Source organism: Silurus meridionalis, chromosome 3 (genome assembly GCF_014805685.1).
Source record: "Silurus meridionalis isolate SWU-2019-XX chromosome 3, ASM1480568v1, whole genome shotgun sequence".
NCBI classification, from domain to species: Eukaryota; Metazoa; Chordata; class Actinopteri; order Siluriformes; family Siluridae; genus Silurus; species Silurus meridionalis.
Genome location: NC_060886.1, coordinates 11,975,682 through 11,995,776, shown reverse-complemented (window position 1 = coordinate 11,995,776; position 20,095 = coordinate 11,975,682). Strand labels below are relative to the sequence as shown.

The 20,095-nt window shown below is 38.4% G+C and overlaps 1 protein-coding gene across 4 annotated transcripts in view; it reads right to left on the bottom strand.

Moving 5' to 3' along the window:
* The window catches only part of man1a2 (mannosidase, alpha, class 1A, member 2), a 69,505-nt gene that overhangs the window by 16,611 nt on the left and 32,799 nt on the right, over positions 1–20,095 (bottom strand). For all 4 annotated transcript variants that reach the window (XM_046842857.1, XM_046842830.1, XM_046842840.1 and 1 more), the window contains exons 5-6: positions 6,291–6,409; positions 3,400–3,480 (exon numbers count right to left, since the gene is read on the bottom strand). In XM_046842857.1, coding sequence (XP_046698813.1) covers positions 3,400–3,480; positions 6,291–6,409 — 200 coding nt within the window. The remainder of the gene's footprint in view (positions 1–3,399; positions 3,481–6,290; positions 6,410–20,095) is intronic.

The following is a 20,095-nucleotide window of genomic DNA, read 5'->3' as shown; positions in this document are numbered from 1 at the left end:
ACTGCACCCTATCTTCTTCTTCCTCGGTGGCTATAGCTCAGCTGTGGCACTTTAGCTCAGGTTAAACAAAGGTAACAGCTGCACTAAATTGAAGTAGGAATGAAAACTCATTGAAAATTTTGCTCACCTGATAACAGATCGTTCCCATAAATCCCTTCCCATCAGAGGGTGAAAAAAAATAAATAAACAAAGGGTACATAATTATCCTAATATATTTGAAAAAAAAGCAGGCAATGTTGTACCAATAATCACTGTTTCTTTATTCTTATCTAGATTTGTTGCTTAGTTCAAAAATAAGCATTGCAGTCAAAGATGCCTTTTGCTGCCATATGAAGCAGGAGATAAAACAAGTTGAAATGAGAACGTTCTTTATCAGGATTATTAGTAGCTCTTGAACTACACAAGAAAGCAACCCCCCCCAAAAAAAATCCTACATATTACAGCCTTTAAAAATAATTGTGTGTGTGTGTGTGTGTGTGTGTGTGTGTGTGTGTGTGTGTGTCTGAATGCTTCCTTCAAAAGTAAGATCGGGTCTACAGTAATTAACTCTAATAAACGTTTTTCCATTGCAGGGCTGAAGGGATCGGGACACAGGAGAGAGACTAAGCAGATGGAATTTCCACATGAGCACAGCTGAACTCTGACCGCTTTCATGTGTGTTTTATTTCCACACTTCGCTGTTAGCTACACATACTCTGTGCAGCAAAACCCTGTGGGTGAAATGGCTTGATGTAGGCACTCAACCAAAGTCTTTAACAAAGCATTCAGCCTTGAATTCTAAATGGCACTGTTCAGTTGAATCACATTGTGTCCAGGTGCAGTTTGTAAATTAGAGCATAGGCACATGGAGCATTTTGAGATGTGATGCAATCTTGTGTTTATCAGATAAGATTATTTTTTTTGTACTTAAGAAATGTTATTATTGAGGAACTATTAGAAGACAATTTAATCCACTCAACTGATATTAAAACCGATCGCTGAGTTGTTTTCTTCAGCACTTTGTGGAAAGGTTAGGCTGCTGAGGGACAACATGTAAATCGGCATAGATTTCCAAGTTCCAGTTAACAGTTTTATGTAATGGTCAACGGTATAGGTCTTTAATAACTTTCACTCCATCTGTTGCTTCAGGAAATTTAGAGCTGTAAGATTACAAAATCTGCACTATACTGCAGTTCACCTTCACACTTAAATTCAGCAATTATGTTTGGACCACAAGTACCTCTTCAATATTTTCGAAGTTAGGTCGGCGAGGGAGGAAAAAAAAAAAATCATCACCTCATCTAAATTCTGCACCACTGAGACTGCCCTGATGAGTGCTGTACCCAAGTACAGAAGAGGAGAGCAGCTTGTGCAGAGATGTTGGACCCGCCTGTTTACTGGGAGCTCTCAGGCCAAGAGAGACCTCTTCACTCAATTAATGACTTTAGCTGTTAATTACATTCAAGAGGCCCAATGCAGCAACGCATCTCTAAACACTGTAGTGTTCAGTTTTTTGTTCCTCATCATTCATTCCAAGACAGAGACTTAGATTAGGTGGGAGGAGACAAAAACCAGAAGGGCTAAAGAAGAACTGAAAAATGAGGAGCAAAAGAAAAGTTAAAGGGGAGAGGAAAGAGTAACTAAACATCATCCATCATGTTGATGCAGACTGGTCGAGAATAAGCTGACAGGCAGCAGAGGGCCAGCGTGAAGGCAGCGGTGCTCTGAGGAGAGTCACAAGAACTTTACGTCTAGTTAAACTCTCCACTTAATTCTCCACCATCACTGCCGTTCTCCATCTCCATTTCCCTGCAGCATTTCAGGAGTTACCCCTGTTTTAACTAACATGCAAAAACTCCGAACCACACTTTTCATTTCTCTAAAATCCTCAATGTTTTCACCTCTTTAGGAGAAATGAGGAAGTTCTGAGGTGCATGATGCTCAAGGGAAGAGAACTTTGACACACCTATCCTGATTAAGATCTTTGAGTTCCTCTGGTGTAAAAAAAATATGAAAGTGCACATGTGAATGGCTCCTAAATTGTTTAAAAAAACATTTAATAAAAAAAAAAAAAAAAAACATTAGTTATAATGTAATATTAATAGTAAAGATAGTTTCAGTAATCATTGTTTACACATTTATAATGGAGTGACTGATGAAACTTGAGATAGCGGTTTTAATACTTGTTCAGACTGTGACTGTTTCATAGGACATCACAGAACTTTAACACAACTGGGATCATACCAGTCACACCCATTTCACACAAAAAGCCTATTCTGAAAAACGAAAAAGTAGATTGGCTGTTGACCTCAGGCAAAAAAAAAAAAAAAAAAAAAAAAGAATGCACATTCATGCAGTTACTTAAATCAGCCAACCATGTGACAGCAGCTCAATGCATAAACTCATCCAAATACAAGTACAACATTCTTAAGTATATTCTCATGTACAACCATCTACCAGTACATCTATTTATGTATGGTACAAAAATCAGTATATCATCTACTTCATATTGTAACCTGTACTCTGATTGGTAATCTGTTTACTGTAGCTCTTGTACAAAGGCAACCGCTTGGGTTTTTACAAATACGTACAGTAATGATTATTTATATTACCGGTATTAGTATTATATTACTATGATAATTATTATTATAATTATTATATTATATTGATAATTTATAATTCAATACATCATGGTGTGTTGCAACAGACATATGGTACTACCGTAAATGCCGTCTGATGATTTTCACTAAGGCTTATTTTTGGGGTGGGGCTTAAATTACGAGCACCTTGAAAAACCATGCTAGGGCTTTTTTCGGGGTGTGTCTTGTTTATGGTATGGGGAAACACAGTACTTGAACCGGCAGACACACAGCAGCAGGACAGATTAACTACATTGCATTTTTCCACCCAGAGCAGAACTATTTGTGTATCCTAACTCAAGCCCACATTCCTAACCTCAAGTTAGAAGGAAACTAATGCAGTTATTCCACCTGGGCATATCACATTAAAAGCAAAAGGGTCGGAGCAAACCATGCACACAGATTTGCCAAAGGAAGATAAGAAACTTAACAAAAGGGAGGGATAATTAACAGAGCGTAAGCTTGTTTCCACAAACAATACTACTCAGGTCACTGGGCCAACTCCACACAACCAGGGAATTTGTGTATATACACAGGACAACATAAATGTTTGTTATTATTCTAGTAACACACAAAAACTAGTTTTTTTTGGGAGAGCACTGTGATCCACACTGCGATCCACACACTCAGAGTTATAAAGTGAGTCCTTAAAAAATACTGGTTACATAACAATTTAAAACTTTCAGAGCACTTTTTCCATGCCTTTCATTGATTTATTTTAGCAAACCAACTAGGTGAATCTTTCCTACGCACCTGCACAAATCACACAATAATATCTTACCTCCTGTCCAGAAAGGTAGTATGCAGCAAGCAGACCTCCAATGAAGCGGATATTGACTTCAAAGACAGACACTTCTGCATTCTGTAGGAAAAGAAAACCAAGACATACATACTTCTGTCATGTAGTAGAAATAACCTCAATGCAGTCACTTGGTGGAAAACACATTTTAAACAGGTGTGTGTGCATGTGTGTGTGTGTGTGTGCATGTGTGTGTGTGTGTGTGTGTGTGTGTGTGTGTGTGTGTGTAGCATGCAGTGAGCTGTTTAAGTCTGGTTGAGAAGGAAGAATATAAATGCACCTCGCCCTGGGCATGCATGTGTGCATACATGTTAATAGAGCCTGCTAAGACCCTGATTATTGTGAAAGAGTGCACTGAAAAATGAGACTTTGGGACCTGTACAAACACATACGCACACCATCAGCAAAAAAGCTTATGCATTAATGCATGAGACCAACCAAGACTGTGTCAGTTACTCATCGTGGCGATGCTCTAAAACTATTTTATATGCAGCACAACCTAAAATTGGTCATTCAATCTCGAAAAAGCCTCACAACATGAACCCACCTATCATCTCTGAAATAAGAGCGTAGACACTTATACTCGGACTGATGAGATTCATTCACAATGAAACAAAATGACAAGGCCATGCTTGGCTTTCCCTTCTTTACCTCTAGTTCTTTGAAGAGGATCAACTCAGATATACGAGCTCTTCATCCAAGTCTATTAGTGCAAGCTTTTAGGGTTAATTTTCACAATTAATTGCGATGGCATACAGCCTCATCCATCATCACAACACGACCAGAGAGAGTAATACGTGCACAGAAAATTGAGAATAAGCACCACCAACACTGACTTATTACAGTGACGCAACTGGTGCAAAGCTGATAAATCAGCTTTCGGCTCTAATGACACGTGACTGAGTGCAAACATGAGCATACTTACTTAAAAACCCCCAGATCAGCTCTTTGATTGTATTCTAGAGTTGCTATTTATTTATTATTCAGATGCTCAATAATAAAGTAAAAAAATGCTCAAAATAGGTTTGAGTTCTAAGAGTTACAGAATACAGCAGTGAGAGGCTCCAGCTGTGTCTCAGTCATTAAACAGATTCAGTAATTAGTGGAGAATGACATGCCCGAAGTCACAGCCAGAGAGAGAACTGTGTGCATCTGAGGTTTTGCGAGAGTCGCCCATCTTTCATAATATATACTGCATTACTACTAAAGATTCCAGGCACTGCTATTAATATACTGATCAAATCTAGCAGTCCTTATTATTTTTGTGACTAAACACACACTCCTTATTCTCACCGACTAATTAAAAGACTCAAATTGTTTTTGAGAAGACTGGTCTTCAGCAAGAATGAAAGGGTTGCTTCACCTAATGGAATTTCATAGTATTAGACAACTGTTAGACTAATAGGCCAAACATCAAAGAGAGACGGCTAAAATGGATAAGTGTGTGTCTGTATCTCATAACATTTTTGCCAGATATGTTTATTTCAAAAGAAACCTGTTCCTCACTCCTTTCCTGTCATAAGTTGTTGAGCTCTGGCTGTATTACATAACCCCGTGATTAATCTTCTTTGTTCTCGAAGGCTTAAACAGATAAGGCTCCACCACTCTTTGATCAGTCCTAAACTCATCAATGTAATGACCTTCATCTAGGGCTGCAGCTATCCCTTTATTTTAGTAAACAAATATTCTACCAATCAGTCGATGAATATTCATCGATAAATCAAGTAATCGGATAAGTGCTTTTTCTTTTTTGAAGTAGTTTTAGAAGAAAAAAAAGTAGTGAACGCACTGTATGTACGTGTGTTTTCTTTATGTTTTAGTTTGAAATCATCCAAAACTTTGAAAACGTTTTGTTCTTTGGCCTGAATCTTCCCACCCCTCGCTGTTTTCTCTTCCTTCCTCCATTTTTTTCCTTCTGCAGCGTCTTGTGTCCAGGAGTTTCATTTATAAACGTGGCACAGGCAGAAAACAGGGCTAAAAACGTGCGTACGCCTTTTTTAACGCAAATGTAAAAAAAAAAAAAACGTAATAAACTTGCCGGGAGAAAGTGTGCTGCTGTAAGTAAACTCTGAACCTCGTGTACGTTCATCGTAGAAACACAGAATGTGAGAAGGAGGAATTGGCGACACATAAAAAGCGTGCACGACCTTTGCGTGGTACGTGGCGTACGCGCGTTTCTAGCCCCATTTTGCAAGTTTATAATGAGACCCCGGAGCGGTGCACAGTTTAGCGGGTGAGGCCTCTATAATTTGCCTCAATGCTTTTTTGTATTCTAACGACACGAGTTGATCGAGGAATCGTTTCAGCCCTACCCTCAGCTACAAGGGGAAAGAGGGCAGGATGAAAGAAAAGGAAAATAAATGGTACAAAATGCATATGGGAAAGCAAAAAGAACAAATTATGGGAAAGAGATGACTGGAGACTAAACAGGCAATACTGTGGTTTAAGATCTATTTGTTTTTACTGCATATTTCTTGCAAATGTGAGCAAACAGAGGGTTTCTTTATGGCATGAATCCATTCCGTTACTTGCTTATATTTATTAGTTCCTGCTAATACTCACTCTCTCTTAAGGCTCTTCTCCAGTGCTCTAGATACTATCCCTCCTGTCTACATTTTTTCAATAAAACTTGCGTTTTCAAAATTGAGTCCATGGCATGTCAATAGAAACAAGGGAATGCAAAATAGAGCTACAGACTCATGATACGCAGCATACCGCATGTCAGCAGGTAGGCTGCATATTTCTCATTTCTAAGATGTATTTAATGTAAATGGACAATTTTATATTAACCATGAAAAAGAAGATACATTTCTATTGGCAATGTAGGCCATTAAATGTGTGTGAACATAAAGTGTTTGCGTGTGGTCACTTACCACACTGAAGTCCAGGTTCTTTTCAATCCACTCCTGACCATCTTTAAACTCATCGTGGAGGCCCATTATGTAGAGTGTGTCCAGGGCATCTACAATCGAGGCCCCCAGCTGGGAATTACCTGCAAGAACAGAAAACGTCCTTAGAAAGAAAGCATACCAGTGGAAAATCTCCAGTTAAGCAGATCCAGTAAATGGGGATGGGGTTTGGGTTCAAGACCACAAATGTAGAATAGAAGGAAGAGGACAGGAAGAAGAGGACCAGGAGGAACAGTGTGATGCATGAATAATTTGTTCATTTTAATGCAGTTGTAATCAAAATTAGAAGAAGAAAAAATGGAAAACAAAGAAAATAACATTAAAACAAACTAATTGTTCTATTGAGGAAAAAAAGAAACTAAGTAATTAAGATAAGAATGTGTAGTTATGAAAGGTTAGATAAGGGAACTTTTAAAAATAAACATTAGTTCACATGTTCATAAATGAACTAAGATAAGTATAAAACTATAGAGAAAATAAAAAGATATTTGAGCTGAGTGCCTTGTGGGAAAGAAGTCCTCTGTTTTGGAGCAGGCAGACTAGAAGCAGCTTCATCACTTCTTGTGTCTTTTGTTCTTGAAACATAAATGAATCCTGTGTTTGATGATCTTATACCTCACCCTGAAGTAAAGCATCTTTGCTTATACAATCAGGCATAGATGAAGGTAAAAGGCTTTAAAAAACAAATAAAAAGACTAGACTGTGTTGTATATCAAACAGAAAGCCAGGGAATGTCTGACAGTACTGCAGTAATATGTTGATTGTTCAGGGAGAACTCTTACTGCAGCATCCTATACAAACTGTAATCTGTAGAACAAGGGCACGGAACAGTAGTGTGTGTATGAGCATGATAATGTTTGTGCACATCGTTCTAATACTAATGCTTTTCTCATCCTTGTAACCTTGGTGCCCAAGTCTCGAGTGTTTTCTTTCCTCCTGTTTTGTTGTGTATGTTAATGGCCCTTGCTGCTAGATGGTAAAACACTGATACATACCACAGGCACCTTTAGCTTTTTAGAGACATTACAGAGCCCTGAATCTTGTTTACAGCTACATCACTCATCAAATTTGTCTCTGACACAGGAACCAATCAGACCACTGCATATCAGAAGGACCTCAGCCAAAATATAAAATTAATCCTTGATGAACATCTCTAAAAGCAAGATGTTGCAAAGCAATCAAACCCCCATTCCAGGATCTCTCACATAAGTGAAAATCAAATCAATGGTACATCCATTTTATATATACACATACTTTAATGGTGTTACATTACCGATGCAAATTGATCATCGAGTACATTTCTTTACGCTTATAATAGCTTTACAAGTAAGTTTTTATTGCTAAGTTTCCTGCAAGAGGCACCAACAAGCTGTCAATCCTCAGTCAAACTAGCACGACAAGCACTAAATAGCACGCGCACACAAAATAGGAAAAAAAAAAAGAGAGAAAAAAAAAAAAGTCCTTGGGTCAGTAATAAACAGGCAGAGGTAGAACAGTTACGGTACAAATCTCTCTGCAGCTCCTAATTAAATAATGATAACGCACATAACACAAATTTGACACGATTACAGTCGTGTGAAAATTAAAGTAAGTGATCTTTAAATTCGCATGCAATAATACATTGCTCCTTAACAAATCTTATAATTGGGTAAATACCACCTCAGATGAACAACAGCACGTCATATTAGACCATGTCATTCATTATTTTGGCAAACATCAAGCTAAAATGGAGTAACCATGTGTGAAAAACGTATTACACCATAATGGTTAATAGCTGCTAGTAATTATATTCTGTATGACTTCATCAGTCACATCACAGTGGAGAAATTCTGTCTCACATTTCTTTACAATGTTGCTACAGTTCAGTGAGGTTTGTGGGTATTTGTTTATGCACAGCTCTCTTAAGCCACAGCATTTCAGTTGGGTTGAGGTCTGGACTTTTACTTGGCCATTACAACCCCTTGATTCTGTTCTCTTTTTTTTTTTTTTAAGTATTCGGTTGTAGATTTGCTGGTGTGTTTGGGATCATTGTCTTGTAGCATGACACAATTTCAGTCCAGCTTTAGCTTTCAGACAGATGCCTCAACTCTCTTGGCAACCCTTCCAAACAACCATACTTATTTAGTCTTTTTCTAAATGTACTTTTAACTTCAAACTTTGAAATGCAAACTGAAGCCTATACAAATTGAGCTACAACTCTTTGTGGTTATTTCTTTTTTTGCCAATTTCACTAAGCAGTGTACAATCCACGAATGTTTTCCACTCCACCAAATGGAGATTTTAAATTATAATCTTATAACCCTTCAGAGTGATGGACAGCAACAATTGCTTCTTCAAGGCCATTGCTAATATCTTTCTTCCTTGTTTGTAACACACACCTGAACATTCCAAACATATCAAACTGCTAAATACCTGGGCTTTTATAAAGATGGTCAGACTTGCTGATGGTCAATTAAGAGCATTTGAGTAGCAGCACCTGGCTGCTACTTAGTCTCTTAAATTCTATTCACCTGTTTCCTGGGGGCACTGCTGTAAAAAATATAACTCCAGGTATACTTTCTGCCAGCTGTAGTAGGAGCATTGACTGACAAGCACAAACGGTTTGGTTTTCAGGTGGGAATATGTTAAAATGCCATTAAAAAGCTCAGGAACAACATGTGCTGTTCGTGGTTGCACGTATAACCAGACAAAGCTTAATTTGTGACTGAGGGTTGGTGTATATAGCACTGTGAGAGTGGACTGCACCTGCGCGAGTTCATGACATGCCTGTCTCTCGCCTTGCCTGACTGCATTCCCTACCTTTATAGAGGAAAAATATTCTATTTTCTTGCCTCCCTGGAATTGTAGCTTTTAGATGTAAAACACTGGTTGGTCCTGAGATCATGCTTCTACTACTAATCTAATACTATAATACAATTATCATCAGCAGCAATCCCACTTAATATTAGGTGCCTTTAATAATTATGTGCATACGTTTAAAAAATTATTTGAAACAATTACCATGTTAGGTACAATGATACTAATTGTGTACAGCAGATGATTGTTTATGTTGTAGCACAAGTTCCACTCACGGTATAATACATCATGTGATGTATATCAGAAGCTGTATTATCTAATTCTAAGACCTGATAAGGACCAGATGATTTTTATTATGCCATGATTCGTAAAATATATAATTATACCATATTGCTATTCCTAATTAACTTTTTTTTTTTTTACACCGTAAATTTTTTTTTTTTTTTACCACACAACAAAACATTTTCTACAAACATTATACTGGCCATCAATATTCAAGTACATTTAGAAAAAGACTAAATAAGTATGGTTGTTTGGAAGGGTTGCCAAGAGAGTTGAGGCATCTGTCTGAAAGCTAAAGCTGGACTGAAATTGTGACTTTTTTTGTTCTTCCTGTATGATTATTCTACAAAATATCGACATAGGTAATTAGTAAATGGTTCATCGATTAGCTTTATTAGCTAGTTGTAGATTAGCGCAATAGATCAATAATGTTAAAATACTTCAACATATGAAGGGTATGGCATGATTACTTGATTGTTATGCTACTATTACAATTATTCCTTGGTTTCATGCAGGATAATGATTCTATGTTAAAGACTCATGCTGCTGTAGCCCTGTTGGGTTTTTTTTTTCCCCAGCAGCATTAGCTGTCGAAATAGGGAGTGTGGCAAGCCTCTCTCTCTTTCTCTCTCTCTCTCTCTGTTCAATTATGTGGGAACTGCAGTGTTATTATCATTATTGACAGAGGCTTTAAATCACTCTAAAAATACCCAGCAGCCCCAGCCTCTCAGCTCTACAAACCCTTCTGTTATGCCTAACAGGACCCAAACACACAACACGCAATATTACACACCTTTGCCTTTCAGTCATGTCATAACTGAATTTAATCTCAATTATCTTCTCGTTTTTTTGATATTTTACAATCTCATTAGCGCAATCATTTGGTGGGCATAAACAAATTCAGATTCGAAGGGTATTTGTTGAGTAACATCAGCCCCAGCCCATAACCATGCAGCACTTAAACAGTGCGAGTACCCAGCTAGCATTTAGGCCTTTGTTAGGACCAACGTCCTCACAATGTCAGGTGAGCCTTAAATATCCTCAAAATCAATAAGACTGGTGTTTTTACTGCTTAGAGATTTGCTTTTTATATATCTCATTCCACATTTCGTCACCATTTGCTGTTATAATAACCTCCATTCTTCCTGGATGATGTTCCACTAGATTCCAGAGTGTGCTTGTGGATGAGATTTGTGCTCATTCAGCCACAAGGGTGTTACTAAAGCCAGGCACTGATGTATAGTGAGAAGGCCTGAGGTGCAGTCAGCATTCTAATTCATCCCAAAGGTATTCAATAGGGGTGAGGCCAGAGCTCTATAGCAGAAAACACAAGATCTTCCACTCCAAGCCATATCATAAAGAGGCTCACTTTGTGCACAGGAACTGCATAATCATGCTGGAACAGGTTTGGGTCTCCTAGTTCAGGTGAAGGGACATCTTTATGCTGCTGCATCCAAACACAACCTGTACAAATGTACTCCAACTTTGTGGTAATGCTTTTTTTTTTTTTTTAATTTAAGTCAGGTGTCTCAATTATTTTGTAATGTATCCAAATAATGTATGAATGTGTATAAATGTATGTATGTATGTATAAGAATAAAAAAAATAATATTCAATCTGGTAAAAAGCAGTTGGCATATCACAGATTAAAAGTCTCAGGTAATTAAAATGTCACCCATAGTTTAGTCTGTATTATAAACTTGCAAACAGGTTTTTGTACGTACATAGAGACATCCAATACATTCATTAAAAAAAAACCCAAAAAAACCCAAAAAAAACCAACACACGCTGCAATCTTTAAATCACACAAAACGCTCAAGTGATGTACGAGGAACTGAAAGAGGCTCCTAATAATACTGTATAGAAACAGCTAGCGGCTGTGTAGCCATGCACAGTGACTAAGGAGTTGACAAGGCAGGATGATCAGACTCCCCAAAGAACAAGATGACAATCCAGCCATTGTGAAATGAAGCTCTTTGAAATGCATGCGTTTTGGGTTATTACATCTTTGATATCGCAAGGACTGGAGACGTTTTGTGGATAGATTGGTAGGTGCACTTATCTCAAAGCTAGTTAACTTTTCCGACAGCCTTGAAATGAAAACCCAACATTAATTTCAAGCTTCAGCACCATAGACATTCAGGATACTAGATGAAAATATTTAAGGCCACAAAATAAATTTTCTAAAGAATTAAAATATAATAATCATTTAGATATATGTATGTATGTATGCATGTGTTCATGGATCACAGTGGTTATTACCTATCAAAAGAGGTTTAGAGAAGGACAATTAGTGAGCTGGTGACATGGTCATCCAAGGGTCACTGATGTGTGTGGGGTGTACAGGCTAGTCAGTTTGGTCTGATCCCACAGAAGGGAAGGCTACTGTAGCATAAATTGCTTATAGTTATTGGTGTTTATGATTAGCTTGCTGTGTAGCTACAGTCACTGTCCACCGCCAAAACAGAGCGCAGTGTGATTCAGTTCTGTTGGGATAACTAGGCTCATGAATTTCATGTAAATGTTATTTTGAGACAAACAACTTCCAAAAACAGTTTTGTGGACCATGTACACCCATTAATGGCAAAATTATTCCTTAATGGCAGCAGCCTCTTTCAGCATGATAATGTTCCTTGCCACATTGCAAAGCTTCAGAAAATATTTGAGGAACATGAGAGAGTGTTGGCACTTCCTCCAAATTCCCCAGATGTCAATCCAACTGAGCATCTGTGCAATGTGCTGGGAAGAAAAAGCAATCCACACAGGGCAAACCATACAACTTACAGGACTTGAAGAATCTAAGGCTAACGTCTTGGTGCTAAATATCACAGTACACCTTTAGAGGTCATGTGGAGTCCATGCCTTGAAAGACCAGAGCTGTTCTGATGGAACAGGGAACCTACACAGCATTAGGTAGGTGCTCTTAATGTTATGGCTGATCGGCGTATACACACCAACCCTGTCAAAACCAATTACAGGCTATTTTTTTTAACCACAGGGGATCAGTTTACTGGACATCATGGTCATGATCCCTCAGTCATGCATGATAAAGTGAGTTGAAATCTTTAAGGGCACTGATACAGCCAGATTGAAAAGCATTTCAGCTGCATTTCCCGCAATATATTTAAAGGCTATTTCATTCAATCTAAGCCATTGCTTATCTATTCAAGAGAAAATTGCAAAACCACTCAAGTGTAAACCCCAAAAGTGAGATGGAACAGTGTGTTTATGTAAGAGTGTTGGGAGAGACAGGGGCAAGACAGAAGAGAATAAAAGAAGAATGTAAACCTTTCAAATACAACATAATATTTGTGTATATAGTTGTGTGTGAATATTAGTCCTTACTCCATTTCACACATTAAATAACGTTTATTCTCACATACACACTCAAGAGTAGACTCACTTGGCTTGGCAGCAGCCAACAAACTCAATTAATCCTGTAAGGAGATTTTTTAAAAGGTTTATCTGAGCTAACTGCGTCTTGTCGAGCACTAACGCATCTGACCAATTTTCCTCGATCATCGTCTGGCTTCCGGTCTGCATTCCCCACACGCTGTCCTTCAAAGCTGCTGCCAGACATGTAAGTGGCTTGATAACACTTTTAACTGAGTTACTGCACTCTGACGCATTGCTTAACATTTTGATAAACTGAGTTGCAGCACTTTCATTAGTTTTGGGAGAAGGGACATGAAAAAAACAGGACACAGAGATGGGTCACAGAGGGACAAGAAAGTGAGAGACATAAACAAAGAATGAGACTGGACAATAAAATCCATGATTGGGAAGAAGGGACTCTGAAGGACCAAAAGGAAAACTAATATAGAACTGATGGAGGAGAAACTGAGGGACAGTATGTTAAAGCAGGATAGTGAGGGACAGGATGTTGAGGCACGAGGAACAGAATGCAAGAGCAGAGATAAGGGACAAGATGTAGAGGCAGGACTGAGAAACAGAATGTAGTGGTGGGACTGGGGATTAAAATGCTTGGGCAGGACTGAGAAACAGCATAATGGGGCAGGACTGAGGGACAAAACAAGACACTGAAGGACAAGATGTTGGGGCAGTATAGAGGCCCAATTAACCTCACACATACACACCCCACTCTTCTACTCTGTTTTCCTTTCACCATCAATCATCTTTGTCCTCTCTCCTTCTCTGTACAGAACTGTATCCCTGGCTTTAGTAACTCCAGAACTCCTAAAAAGGCATTTATAAATGGCTTAAAGAGTCCAAAATCAATAGGATTTCCAGCCCAAATCTGACACCAGCCTGTTAAAAGTTTAATGTGAACGAGACAAAAAAGGGCAAAAAGAAAACGTGATGCTTGGCTAAGGGCACGATCCCTTTCTACTGCTTTCATCCAGCTCTTTAAACCTGATAATACGCCAAAACACAATTTAAAATAGAACAGATGAATAATCCATTATGAATCAGGGCTGCTGTATTCACACACATCCAAAACTGAAGGATTCACTAATTATTCATTATTAGGGAATCATAATTATTACATTTCAATTCCAGGGTGTTACAATGCAATCCCCAATACTATCATTAATAAGCATTTTCAGAAACAAGCTCCAAGTATAAATCTAAGGTCAGGGCAAAATCTAGCACATGTACATGCACAACACTGTGTCCTTTACATAGATAGAGTTTCCTTTTAAATTTTCTTAGTGATTTATTTAATTGTAAACTAACTCTCTAAAATAATAACATATATTACTAAAATCACCCATTTAGCAAATATGTTCTCTAAATTACCATTTCCAGTAGCAGATCATCTAGTGATTAGCTTGTCTGATATTATGAGCTCTAATTTGTTTCTGAATTTTTTTAGGGATGCACCCAACAATTATTTTGATAATTGATTAATCTGACAATTATTTTTCCCGATTAATAGAATAAAACATTAACATATTTTAATTGGATGTTTTGCTTATTATAACTATATAAAACCCTAATTCGGGTTATTCATGTATAAAAGTGCAATAAAAGAAGTCCAAAAGCCATATTTAGAATTTTATAAAGCTGCATGAGGGATTTCTTCTTTAAACAATTGACTTATGCTGAGTTGTATCTTTCTGTAAAACAAAATTAAAAATAAAAACAGCATGCAAGGTGAAGATATAATAAAATGGTTGCTGAAATGTGAGGGGTGTACTTATTTTTAAGATGCGTACACCCCTCACATTTCAGCAACCATTTTATTCCCTCTTCCCAAAGGACATTAATATAGTAATGAAACGTGGATTTATTTTAGTCAATGTGCAGCTTGTATAGCAGTACAGATTTACTGTCCTCTAAAAAATAACTCAATACAGCCATTATTGTCAAAATATCTGGCAACAAAAGTGAGTAATGCTGTCAAAACGTGCAATAGTTATGACATGAAAACTGCAAACTATTAGATGGACTAAGAAACTTAAAATGTATCTATATCACAGCAACAAACAAAAAAACTTAGTTAGACTTTGTTTAGTATATTAGTGATGCAGGAAATATGGTAATTTAATGTGTACTATGACTGCATAGTTTTCCTTCTGGACAAAGTGTTGAAACACACACACACACACACACACACACACACAGACACACAGACACACAGACACCTCAGGAGAGATAAAACAGGCTGACAATTTGGGATGTGTGGAAGAGCAGAATATTATCTGGAGACCACTTATTGAGGAATGCAATATGGCAGCTCTATGCCATGGTTCTCTATTTCACAAACCACAATGATTGTACACTGCTACCTGGTGCAAAAACATACATTTGAGAACATGAATGCAAATGAATTGCATGCTGTATTATTTAGACACTCCATGGAACACTTGAGTTTGCTCTGTTTCCCTTGAGACGTGACCTATTCTACTCGGCCAATGAGCTCCCGTAGCACAAGACGACTAACTGCAACAGCCTCTCTACTGTCTGTGCTTCAGTTTAGACATATTTGAAAACAAATATCTCAAATGACCACAAACAATCCATTTAGAAATATTATTTTATGACCTGTCTGTCTGTCTAAGCCACAGAAACGGTACTGTTTGTTCTCCCGAGCAATTATAATACAAACACTGAGAAAACAGAATCATAAGAGGCATCGTTAAAAACAAGTCTCTCCAAATGATCATGTCACTTCTTTACACAATGAGAAGGCATCATTTTTTTTGTTTATTAAATAATGCATCCCCAGTTGACTACCTTTGTTCAAACTAGGGTCAGTTAAAACTCATGATTGTAGGGGAAAATACTCAAAACATTTGTAGTCCACTGTGACAGTTTAACATCTGTGCATTTTTATCCAAAATAGACTACTAGAAAAAGGCTGGCTATAGCATATGATGAATAATGTGCTTAAGACTTTTCTTCTTCTTCTTCTTCTTCTTTCGGCTGCTCCCATTAGGGGTCGCCACAGCGGATCATCCGTCTCCATACCACCCTGTCCACTACATCTGCCTCTTTCACACCAACTACCTGCATGTCTTCCCTCACCACGTCCATGAACCACCTCCTTGGCCTTGCTCTTTTCCTCCTACCTGGTGGCTCCATCCTCAGCATTCTTCTACCAATATAATTCATGTCCCTCCTTTGCACATGTCCAAACCATCTCAATCTCGCCTCCCTCACCTTGTCACCAAAACATCCTACATGCGCTGTCCCTCTAATAAACTCATTTCTAATCTTGTCCATCCTCGTCACTCCCAACGAAAACCTTAACATCTTCAGCTCTGCTACCTCCAGCTCCACCTCCTGTCTTTTACTCAATGCCACTGTCTCTAAACCATACAACATCGCAGGTCTCACCACAGTCCTATAAACTTTCCCTTTCATTCTTGCAGATACTCTTCTATCACAAATCACTCCTGTCACTGTTCTCCACCCACTCCACCCTGCCTGCACTGTTTTCTTTTCTTCTCTAACACACTCTCCATTAATGCACTGTTGACCCCAGGTACCTGAACTCCTCCACCTTCTCCCTGCAACCGCATCACTCCACTGCCCTCTCTCTCATTCACACACATGTATTCTGTCTTACTCCTACTGAGTTTCATTCCCCTTCTCTCCAGCGCATATCTCCACCTCTCCATACCCTCACCACAAATCACAATATCATCCGCAAACATCATAGTCCAGGGAGACTCCTGTCTGACCTCGTCCGTCAACCTATCCATCACCACTGCAAACAGGAAAGGGCTCAGGGCCGATCCTTGATGCAGTCCAACCTTCACCCTGAACCAGTCTGTTGTACCTACTGCACACTTCACTGCCGTCACACTGTCCTCATACATGTCCTGCACCACCCTCACATACTTCTCTGACACACCTGACTAAATCCACAAATACACAATGCAATTCCTTCTGTCCTTCTCTATACTTCTCCATCAACATCCTCAAAGCAAATAAGGCATCTGTGGTGCTCTTCCTCGGCATGAAACCATATTGTTGCTCACAGATGGTCACCTCTTCTCTCAGCCTGGCTTCCACTACTCTTTCCCATAACTTTATGGTGTGACTGATCAACTTAATTCCCCTGTAGTTACTGCAAGACTGCACATCTCCTTTATGCTTAAAGATTGGTACCAGCACACTTCTTCTCCATTCCTCAGGCATCCTCTCACCTTCCAAAATCCTGTTAAACAATCTGGTCAAAAACTCTACTGCCATCTCTCCTAAACATCTCCATGCTTCTACCGGTATGTCATCTGGTCCAACCGACTTTTCACTCTTCATCCTCTTAATTGCTGCTCTCACTTCCTCCTTACTAATCCTATGTACATCCTGCTTCACCAACTCCACATCATCCAACCTTCTCTCTCTCTGATTTTCCTCATTTATCAGCTGCTCAAAATACTCCCTCCACCTTCTCAACACACTCTCCTCACTAGTCAACACATTTCCCCCTCCATCCTTTATTGCTCTAACTTGCAGTACATCCTTCCCAGCTCTGTCCCTCTGCCTGGCCAATCGGTATAAATCTTTTTCTCCTTCCTTAGTGTCCAACTTCTCATACAGCTCCTCATACGCCTTTTCCTTGGCTTTCGCCACATCCCTCTTTACCTGCTGCCGCATCTTCTTGTACTCCTGCCTACTTTTCTCATCACTCTGTCTATCCCACTTCTGTTTTGCCAACCTCATTCTCCTTATGCTCTCCTGCACTTCTTCATACCACCACCACGTAATGTGCTTAAGACTTATAATAATCCATAATGAAATTCATTGTCAATGAACGCCGTTATCGATTAGATGGGCTGCTCAGGTTACGGGTTAGCGTGGCGGTAAGATAACACAGACGCTTGCGGAAAAAGACAGTACAGGGTCAACCAGGAGCAGGAAAAAATGTGCGTTCCAAGTCATCCAAAGCATGCAACCATTTCATATTAAACACAACAAAGAAGACTCTAACCCAAAAGTAACCTAAAAGTAAAAGTTGAACTTGTGTAGCATAGATACACAAGCACATACGAAGAAAACACACTGGTGTCTTGGATGAAGGTGAAACATCAGCACGGTAAGCAGAAACTGTAAAATCCTCATCATGTGAAAAATGTGTAGTTTAATGAAATGCTATTGTGTAAACTGTTTGCCAATTTCGGTACAGCACCGGATCTGGTCTGTTGTGACTCGCGAGCATCAGGTCACTAAATCTAAAAGCAGAAAAGGATCAAATTTTTAGTCGCTGTTGTGGTTTGCAGCAAATGATGATACATTTGAACACCAATGCATATTTTTTCTTTCTTTTAATTAGGCCTGTTTGTTTGCTTGTTGTTTCTACGTTCTACTCTCTTTTTATAGAATTTGTTTACTAAACAGTAACTTCTGTTTTTGAATGTGATTTACTGCGGCTTTACTCACTTAAATGTTTGTATATTTAATTTATGCATATATAATTTAATTATTATACAAAATTTAATTAATTATATATTCTAGATGCTTATATATTCTCAAATGTACAAAATGGATATGTATTCTTTTAAGCAAAAAAGTTCAAAACAATATTATATTATATTTTATATTGACTATTTAAGTTGTTAACTTACTATCTGCAAAATACAATATAAATGTTGGTTTACACAAATCGCTTCGCCTTGCATACTCAAATGCTGTTTTTCTTTTTTTCTTTTTTTTACAGAAAGAAACAACTCAGCATGAGTGAATTGGAAAGGAGAAATCCCTCAAGCAGCCACTATAAGATTTAAAATGTCTAAATTCAAGATAATTAAACTCAAGTTTGTGTTTTTTGCATTTATTAAATACACTGTTGTACATAAATAACTTGAATTAGGGTTTTAAATAGTTATAATACGCAAAACATAAAAAAAAAAAATAAAAAAAAAAATTACCTGACTAATCGAAAGAAGGAAATATAAAAATAATTGCCCAATTAATCGATTATTAAAATAATCGCTAGTTGCAGCCCTACAGTACAAGAAACCACTGAATATCTGCCCATGTTGTTTTGCCCGTCAGACAGAACGAACAAGAGAAATCACATGGCTCATTAAGAAAATATTAACCATCTAGGGACGGCAATTTCACAAGAAGCAAAGGAAAGCGTGAGTAATTGGAGATTTTCCTGAAAAATCCTAAGGGGATGGATAGGAATTATGCAAATGAGCTTCAGGATATTAAAACTGAATGAAACAAATGAGAGAGAGAAAATGGTTGTGGGAAAAGGTGGGATGGGCCACTGTCAGCTCCTTTCCACATTCTCCAGTTACATCGTCCACTTCACTTCTCCACCCTTCTTTCTTTTCACCTTCCAAACCCTTATTCTCATTCATCTCGCTCTTCTCTATTCCTTTCTCATCTAAGCAGCACATTTTCAACGTCATATAAACCTTAACACTCTGGCAGTGAGATGCAGCTCATCAACACCATCAATCGCCTACCCCAGAGGTGCTCCTTATGCCAATCAGTCCTGTTCTTCTACTTCTATTTTATCCAGTGTTAATAAATAAGCGCATAGCTCTCCCTCATCAGTAGAGTTTAATATTTACATGGGTGCTTTCTCTCTCTCTCTCTCTCTCTCTCTCTCTCTCTCATGCTTTGCTATGTAGGGTGTGAACCTCATTAATGTGCAAACACTCATCTAAAAGCAGATTCTTCACGTATTCTGAAAACAGTCTGAAGAGCTAATGAATGCAGCTGTGGGTATGAGTATTAACTGAAGAGTACAGATCAGAATCCGTCTCAAAACTTTAAGTCCATAATTCTTTAGCATCACATCAGTCAGTCAGCCTGCATTAATCAAACAAGCCCAGATTTGTAGAGGGGGTTGGGAGGGATTGTGTGCGTGTAGAAAGTCTGAAAATATATAGCACTATGTTTTGAAATATAGCTGTGTTTGTGTACTAGGCTAATCTATGAAATCTGACTCCAGTCTCCTATGAGAGCATGTTCCCAGTAAACAAACCACTTATGCTCCAGTCTTTGTGCCATCGACTCAACATGTACAATGCAGACCTTGAATGGCTATCGGTAAAATATTTGTCTGCTTTATGTCAGCTATTCTCTGTCAGGTACCGTTCAGCCCTGTGTGAGTCATTTACAAGGGAGATAATCTTACAAACACTGAAATGACCCCCCCAACTGCTGTGCCTGTCTGTAGCACTCACAGTCTTATTCACATCACTTTTCTATGAAAGAGCGCAAACTGCTTTCACTGATGCCTGGAAAAGAGCAACAAACTA